General features: G+C 43.6%; 1 protein-coding gene across 1 annotated transcript; it reads left to right on the top strand.

Annotated features, from left to right (window-relative positions):
• Positions 1-646: 646 nt before the first annotated feature.
• Positions 647-7,866, top strand: asb6 (ankyrin repeat and SOCS box containing 6). Its single transcript, XM_080500119.1, has 7 exons — positions 647-769; positions 1,823-1,945; positions 3,097-3,272; positions 5,115-5,221; positions 5,314-5,422; positions 5,523-5,609; positions 6,951-7,866. The coding sequence occupies exons 2-7, from the start codon at positions 1,836-1,838 to the stop codon at positions 7,673-7,675; spliced, it is 1,314 nt and encodes a 437-aa protein (XP_080356245.1). The 5' UTR covers positions 647-769; positions 1,823-1,835; the 3' UTR covers positions 7,676-7,866.
• The last annotated feature ends 1,394 nt before the right edge of the window (positions 7,867-9,260 follow it).

Genomic DNA, 9,260 nt, shown 5'->3' with positions numbered 1-9,260 from the left:
TGGCCTCAGCCAGATGGTCATGGGTTCAGAGATGGGCTGGGGCCTTTCTGTGTAGAGTTTGCATGCATGGGTTTCCTCCAGGTACTCTGGTTTCCTTCCACTGTCCTTCAACTGCCATTCTTATTAGATTCTTATTTTTAATAGTTTTTATACAGTTTTTATTTAATATAGTTGTGCAAATTTAAATAATTATTAATGAGGAATATATACGTCTATTACCATGCAATGCATCTTTTTAAATAATATTTGGGAACCTGTAATTTCAATCAAATAGAATAAATTGTTGAATTTGTTAAGAAAGTGTGTATAGATTACGGACTTCTTCATTCCTAATCTTTCATTGTTGATTCGTGCTTTTCCCCTGCAACGAGCACTTTCCCTGTCGTTAACGTATCGTCACAACTCAACTAAAAAGAAAAAGAAGAAACTGAAAGAAATCCGCCATAAAATGTTAAACATTGTTTTCCCGGAGTGAAATTTTCAGAGCAGCTCAGGAACTTAGCTGTGCGTAAAGAGGAACCTTGTTGTTCCTCGGGAAGTGGGAAGGAAAACAGCGACGCACCGAGGCGGCGGAAGTGTCCCGTATGGAAAAATTAAAGAAGAAGAAAAAAACGGGGGGGTGAGTGTTTTTGTTTTTTTTAACTCCGTCACTTTCAGAACACGTGTATGTTCTGGAGAGATAACAGGATTTTACGACTCTTTTCCAGACTAGTTTGGAGCCTTCAGATCGGATCGGACCGCAATTTCTACTCCGATCGACACGAATTGGGTGAGAATCTTTGAGTTTTAATCTGACAAGTATTATGACTTTAGGTCCACTTGGATTCCAGGGGGAAAACACTACAGGTTCGGGTAACGTTAAAGAAACTGTGCTGGCTGGGGGTCAGGGTGGAGGAAACAGAAACACTGTAATCTGATTGCCCGCAGAAATATTGCACGATGGTCAGGGTTGGATTGGGACGACAAGACTGTGAGATAATCCGACTGTTGCACGAGTATTGGGTCAAAACAGGGTTGGAACAATGCCATTCTGGTCATTATTGGGGTCAGGTCAATGCTACTATGTGTATTAGACTGTATTTCTACCAATAATTCAAGAAACGTCTGTTTATGACACTCGAGGTGTTGTTTGAATACAGTGCTGATCCATCTCCGTACATTAAAGTTCTGACCTGATCCAAAACACTCACGTAGAGATGGTTCTTCAAAACTAAACAGCTTGAAAAATAGTACTTATTGAGTTTAAGGTACAGTGTTGATGTAGAGTATTTCGGTGACGGGTTTCAGTTTAGTTTATGGCCAGAGGTGTCCTAAAGTGATTGGTCCTCAGACGCCTCGACAATAAAGGACCTTATTACGTCTCCATAAGCTGAAAATGGCTCAGTTCTGCTCAGACCTGCTGCTTTGCAAGCATTTTTGCAGAACACATCAGTGTTTGTTTGGACATGAGTGGTTTCGGAAATAAATACTCACATGTGACGACTGATGATTTTAAAATATTTGAGAAATACAAATAAGATTCCACATACTGTTTTGTTTTGGGTTTGTTTTTTTGTTTTTAGATCTGTGGCTTTTTTTTCTTTTTAGTACTTTAGGCTTAGTGGGGGTAGTTAGGGGTATCAGTTAATTACTCTGGCTGTTGTATACCTCCAAATATTGAATATATTTTTAAAACAATTTCAACAGAGGGTGTTACAGGTTGTATAGGATAGGATAAAGATACTTTAGGAATCTTTGGGGCAAATTCTTGAATCATTCAACTTGGAAAATCAACTTTTTTTTCTTGTTTTTTTTAACTAAATAATCTTTTTCTTCTTTGTAGGATCTGAGGAACAATGCCTTTCCTCCATGGGTTTCGAAGGATCATTTATGAGTACCAGCCACTAGTAGATGCCATTATGTGTGCGTTTGGACTGGATGAAGGCGATGAGAATCACCAGAGAAGGTAAAGCACACAAAGACGTGTTTATATATATCGGTCACTGTATATGTAGGAAGTAACAGTTTAACTTTTGTCCCTGTAAGATACGTTCTGATCATTTTATCCAAAAAGATATTTGACAAACAATTCGTGAAATAAGCTCCTCGCTGATGAAGAGCATCGCACACATGTGATATTCAGTTCTTCTCTGAAGGTGGATCGAGTCAGTAGATTGAATTGAGTAATTGCTTGATCGTCCTCAGTCTCGGCTGTGACTTGGTGCTCGGCAGTAGATGAAGTAAATGCCTCTCGGTAACAGTGAAGTGGGCGAAACCCTGAACGAATGAGTCCAGATAGGTGGGAGCTGTTTGCAGTGTCGAGCCTTTGAATACCATGAAACCACAGTGGGTGGCGCTTTGTCACCACGAGTCTAAAAAGAGATCGTAACACAGGTTGTAGATTAAATCGTGTATTATTTTATTGTATGTGAAGACAAAAGCAACACCGCAGAGCCTCTTTGGATATGAACTTGTCTCAGGCGGAGCCGTCTTACCGTGAGATTGGCTGCACTTCCAGCCGAAGCGTCACCGGTACCGCGGACGCCGTGTCAGACTGTGGCGGTAGACGGGGCAGAGGGGGGGGCCTAGTGTGACCTTTGACCTCCATCAGCTTCGGGACCACCCTAATGGGGCTGCACACCACATCTGAGACATGGGATGGTTAAAAGTGGAAAGCGGAAGTTACCCAAGAGGATAAATAAAATCTGATTGCTTGGCCCAAGGATGAGGTGGAGGAAGTTGTGGTCGGTGCTTCTGTGACCCCAAGTGGACAAAATTGGAAGTAGACGGGGATTGATGTCACGCTTTCGCTTTAACTTAGAAAGTTGACTCTATTTTCTTTATTGTACTGAATACAACATCTGTCCTTGGATGAACAGTGTTTGTATTGTTGCCACCTGTGCGTTGGAGGATGTTAGATCAAACAGAAGTCCGTCCAAAACGAGCACATCTGCAAACTACCGCTTCATTAAAAACATGTCGTCCTCCGTCGCAGCTTCATGGGAAAGTGAATGTTGCTGTTGGCCGTGGTTTTGTGGCGCTCATCCCGAGGCTCGGGCGCTCCGGTCGGATGTGATACGATCACAGTGAAAAGCTTCCTCTTTCTCCTCCTGCCAGAGAACCTGAGGATGAATCCAGGATGTGCAGCTCTCTGATCAGGCTCCTGGAGCGAGAGTCTCAGTCCGAAGTGTTTAAAGAAGGCATCAACTACGCCCTGTTTAAAATGGCCAAGCGGGGAAAGCTGGACGCCGTGGGCATCCTTCTGCACTACGGCGCTGATCTGAACTTTGAAGGTAAGAAGTCATTTCAAATGATTTTTTTTCCCCTTCTTGCTGTGAGTCACGAGCCACGACACCAACATGGCAACACTTTTGTTATTAAATTTGCGACCAAGTCGCCACACTTAGTGCAGAGACACATTCTGCTTCAGAAGAAATTCAGAGTAAAACCTGCACTAATTCAGTAATGAGCAGATCTTCCAGCTGTAGCGAATTATTTTCAGACACAGATGTAGGTTTTTTTTTCTTTTTTTTAATATGCAGAATATGGACGGCAATTAGTTTTTCCCTTCATTCATCTCGTACCATCTTTACTTTTGATGATGGATCCAATCTTTATACATTTCTATGTCTTTCCTCAACTCATAATGAACATTTAATGGCAGATAGCTCTTCGAGACCAGGCTGTTTTGCCACTTTACTCAAGTAAGGTATTATTAGTAATGAGCAGATGCACTCCAGAGATTAAGCAACTCTTGTGGTGGGTTGCAGTGGATTGCTGCAGTGATGAAACCTGCCAGGACTCAGCCAAACTGTGCTGTTGGTGACCTCTGGTGGTTTTACACGTGCATTTCCTCGGGGACACAATTAGAGGATTCTGAATTCTGCTTTTTCATTTATCTTTTCACCAAGTTGACAAATGACTCTGGTAAACAAGGTTACATGACATCTGTTATGTGACGGCAAGTAAGTGATTATAAATAGTCCTCATGATGTGTCCTCTAACTGAACGTCTGTATTCCAGACTTTGATCGTGGTGGTTTTTTTTTTTTTTTTTTTAAATGTGCAGTGTTTGTGCTCTCTGCATGAGCTTCATTTGTTAGAATTTTCTGTATTAGAAATAGTTCTATATTTCTTTGTTAGTGAAAACAGCAGTCGCGTCCACCTTGCCAGTTTACAGAAGGTGACGGAGGGTGTACACACTTTTTTTTTTTAAACTCCCAAGTAACTTTTATCAAAAGATGGTTTTAATGGTCTACTTTTGTATTTCTAAACTCGCTGCCCATTTTAGTTGTTCCTCTTGTTCAACCACTCATTAACACAACTAGTCCATCGGGTGGCAGCAATACATTATATTTCGGCCTGAGGACAATGGTCAGTATCTGTGTTTCTGTGTTCTGCTAGCTAAAAACAGAAAACCAATCACCATTAATCAATAAATTATCAGAAGAAGAAAAAAAACATTTGTCTGGTGTAAACGACATGAAAGCATAGATCCATCCTGCCATACATTAACCCTTCAGGATGCTAGTGGTGGTGCAGTGACGTGTGGGACAGGTTCCTGGGAGCCAGTGGCCTTTCACACCTCAATTCAATGGATCATCTGTGTGATTTGGTGGAACAGGAGGATTGCATCAAAAATGTGGAGCCGACAAATTACATAGACTGCATGACGTTATCGTGTCTATATAGAAGAAAATCATATGTGAATCTGTGCCAACAAGAATGGAGACGGGTCTGTGTGTGTGTGTGTGTGTGTGTGTGTGTGTGTGTGTGTGTGTGTGTGTGTGTGTGTGTGTGTGTGTGTGCGTGTGCGTGTGCGTGTGCGTGTGTGAATCTCATCAGACCGCCAATTATTTCTTTCTTGATAATCTGCAATGAGCTCCATTCATTTCTCCTATTTTTAACGTCTGCTGTATAACCAGCAGCAACCACTATCTTAGGATGTCAACAGTTACCATGGAAACCAGTACACGAGAAACACTGTCGCACTTTACTGTGTTTGCTTGACGTCACCCGTTTCACCTCGGATCGTCTCATAACCGTCGACTGCAATTCTCCCCGGGCCTGACAAGTCCAAGTCCACCACAACGACTCACTTCCATTGAACTGCGTGTTTGTTGTTCTGTTTTCAAGACCCGGTGTCGTACTACAATCCACTTCACATCGCAATTCTAAGGAACAGGCCAGACGTAGTGGCGCAGCTGGTTAAACACGGAGCTGACGTCGAAAAGAGAGACCGGGTCAGTCCTTCCTAACACTCTTCTCGCCTCACTTTTTTAATTTGTTTGTTTCAAGTCTTCAGCGTCAGGATTACATTTGTGTTGCATTGCAGATCCATGAAAGCAGTCCCTTGGACCTCGCCAGTGAGGAGTCGGAGAGGCTGCCCTGCCTGCTCGCCTTACTGGACCTGGGCGCTGATGTCAATTCGAGGGATAGACATGGTAGATATGCACTGACCAGCCCCGGGGGGGGGCCTAATGTTTGTATGAAGTCATCGAATTCCGATACGAAGATGTGGTTGCTTTGTTCTCGTCTCACCAGGAAAAACACCTCTGCTCCACGCACTGGCGAGCAGCGACGGAGTCACTGTGCACAACACGGAAAATATACGCCTTCTACTTGAGAGAGGTACGGTCTTCAAAAAACAAAAAAGAAATTATTAGTATTTATTTGTGATTAATTGCATTTTTTGTAAACTTAAAACTGAAGCTTCATTGAATTAATGTAAACTCAACACACGTATAAATATATATAGTATTTCCTCCAGCTTTAGCAGTTTGGTGAGCTACTGGTCAGCCAACCTGGCAACCTGCTGCTTTACATAATTATGTACTCGTTACATTTGGTTTTGCTAAGTGTGCCAATGACCTTCGTTTTCTCCAACTGCTGTCGGGCAACTTTTTAAAGTGAAGCTTTCCATCTATTCTGCTGCTCTGTTAGGTTGTGGAGTTTTTAAAAAAACTAAAAAACTGGAAGTAAACAAAACTGTACATTTTTTTTAACGAGTTAAAAGTTTTAAATTAATCTCCACTCCATCAATATTGACAGCTTTATCGAACACGTCCATTGAACATCCATGGTGATTGTAGAAAAAGAAGGTGAACATCCTAACATCCTGTAATCTTATCGCTGAAATAAAGATACTGTATTTCAGAATTCTGTGTATTTAGGTCTTCGGTGAACATCTCTAACTTGATAACAATCGAAGATGGTTTTTATTCAATCTGTGACATCACAGTTTGGTAAATGTTGATTTAAAGAAACTCTTTTTTTTTTGGTCTTTTTTAATCACTTAAAGGCTGCAAGACAAACTATTTAATTTAATTAAACAAACAGGTATTGTGGGTTTCAATGATTTACCATTCGTCATGAAAACTGAAATACTTACAAAAACTCTTAACTCCAGCAACTTTGAATCGTTAGCTAAAGCTGCCAACTCGAACAGATAAAGAATTGTTGGTGGCACATCTCCTATTGCTCGTTCTTGACTCTTGAGTGTGAGAGGACGCGGGTTTGAATCCCAGCATCTGGTGTAAAAACTACAGGGTAAGTATCCGTGTCTTGCTGTACATGGGAGCAGCAATTAGACTCTTTCACTTCATCTACAAAAGTGAAATAGTGCATTGATTATGATCCTGAGCTCCCTCTAGTGGAAGAAAATCATACTAACACCCTGAAATGAAAATCTGTAAACTATAAATTCATATTTGATGCAAGTAATTTATTTATTTTCATATTTCTAGTGCTTCTGTTTTGTACACATGAGGCTGAAGTTGACCAAAAAAAATCAACAAATAATCCTCATTAGGATTAAACATGTCTCTTTTTTTTTTTAATATGTTCTCAGCTAATCGGCATGACAGGTCAATGTTTTCCCATGTGGTAGACGCTGAAACGTGTGTTGTATACAGAGGGTGACTTTGTGTAGAAGTGAGTAAAATTGTTGTGAGTGACGCCTCTCCCCCGAAGGTGCCGACGTCAAGGCTGTAACCAAAGATGGAGAGACGGTGGAGTCGTTGTTGGTGTTCCTGGTGAAAGAGGCTCTGCAGGCCAGCGAGGAGGACGCCGCTCAGATCGGGAACTTCTGCCTGAAAACCATCCAGCTTCTACTGGCTCACGGAGTGGACCCCAGCTGCTGCCTGAGCGACTGCGAGCCCTCCCTGACGCTCACCAGCCTGGAGCACTTTGACCTCCTCTTCCCTCTGGCCGTTCTTCTCATCCAGAGCGGAGCTTCTTTGGTTTGCTCCAACAGCAACAACAACGAGCCCTGCTGGTCCGCCTACAGCGTCATCATCCAGCGGCTTCAGGCGGCCCTGCAGAGCTGCTCCGATCAAAGCCACGCCGCCGAGCTGCTGGAGCAGGCTGAAGATCTGATCGACTTGGTGAGGGTGAACGTCCCCGCGCTGCATCTCTCGCTCAGGCTGGCGCTCCCGCAGCCCGCCCAGGACTCTCACCCGTACGCCCAGGAGATGCTGGACCTGCACAACCGTGTACTTGAGCGTGAAGCCAGCCCTCCAGCCTTGGCTTGCCTTTGCAGGGCATTCATTAGGAGGCACCTGGAACCCTGGCCCCTGGAAGAGCGAGTGAACGCTTTGCCTTTACCGGGCAGACTGAAGGAATACCTCATTCCCGAGCACGCGTACACCCTGAGGCCCGGCTGGGACTGCTTCAAGCCCCTACAGAACCAGCATTGATCCCATCAAATCCCGGCTCATTGTTGTGTTGGTTATTATTCAATGTGAATGATAGAAAATATTTTGTGGCAATTTTGTAAATTGTCGTACCATAATGACACGCAAACTGACTATTGGGGCCTTTGTTTAATTGTCATTGCATTGTGTTTGTGCCAGATTTCAAATGTGTGTATGTTTACTTTAGGATAGAAAATTGTGTGTGGAAGACCTTCTGTTTAGATTGTAACCGTTGTTTTGTTATTCTAATGTGAATAAATGATTGTGCTGCTCAGTGAGCTGTGTTGCTTGGAAGGAGCTGCAGTTTTTAGTGGGCGCCACCAGATGGCAGTGTTGCTCCTGCACTTTCAACGTGGCTCAGACGTGAGGGTCACAGATTTAGTTATTCACAGTGCAGCCTATTAAAGTTTGCTTTCAGCTCTGTAGGGTCCATCTATATTTCATCTCGTCAACATCATGCTGTTGTATTATAGAATTTGCGTATCTTCTCGGCTTAACATGACGGAGGATTGGTAAAATAGTTTTTTTCACCGACAGTGCAGTGGTGAACTGCACTTCATACACAGCAGTTTACATTATTTGCTATCCATCAACATGTTTGGGCCCATACCTGTCCAGATAGTGGCAGTGCAGCACCTCCTGCGACTCTCACAGGATACCTGTAATTGGGGAAGAATCGTTGCCGTCTCTTTTACCTCACGGTTGTTCACACGGCACTGTGATCTGAGTCAATGCTGAAATATAACAGCAGGGATAAAATGCTAAAGCACAGCGGGGAGCGTGTGCCTCTAGATGTTTTGACATGTGGCTGCAGTGGCTGCTGGAGTAGAAAGTTTTCCCAAGCATCCCTAATGCTTATGTTTAAAACTGATGAATTTCAGCAACCCCCCCCCCCCCCCCCCTACCCCAACCCATCCTGCTATTCCCAGCTTCAGAACCCGATTAACCGACCCTAAAAGGAGTGTATTGCGATGGTACGGGAACACCATCGGGTACATATGTGTTTGCGTCCATGTGTGTGCGTGTGTGTGACGAGAAAACTAAATAGGACATTGTGTTACACAACTAACCCCTTCCTGACATTGCTGGAGCTGGAGTGGCTCCAAGGCTTGCAGGCGCTCCATCTCCTCTTGGTTATCTAGGTCACAGCCTCTGAGGAGAAGAGGCTCGGCAGCAGCAGCAGCAGCAGCAGCAGCCCTGCATGACACACGCTTCACTCTCCTGTCTGTCTCAATCTCCCTGCATACTCTTGACAAAACCTCAACACTCTGGCCCTGGTCGAATGAGGGAGGGAGGGAGAGAGAGAGCGAGAGAGAGAGTGGGGGTTTTGAGGGGGAAATAACATTAAAGATACAGAGACTGCATATGTGGGACGGTTGAGAGAGCGCTCATGGAGGACACATGGAAATGGCAACGTTGGATTACATTTATGCTATAACACTAGCAGCAGGGACATAATCCACCCAACCAACAATCACCACGCTGGGAAAAAAAAAGAGAAAAAACAGGCTTCTTCCAAAGAGTCCAATCCCTGCTTGTGGAAGGTGATAGAATAGAGTAGAGATAGTGGGGGAGGGCTAAGCCAGTA

The sequence above is a fragment of the Blennius ocellaris genome (assembly GCF_963422515.1).
Source record: "Blennius ocellaris genome assembly, chromosome: 7".
Taxonomy (NCBI): Eukaryota; Metazoa; Chordata; class Actinopteri; order Blenniiformes; family Blenniidae; genus Blennius; species Blennius ocellaris.
The sequence above is the reverse complement of the archived record's forward strand: the minus strand, read 5'-3'. Positions and strand labels throughout refer to the sequence as shown.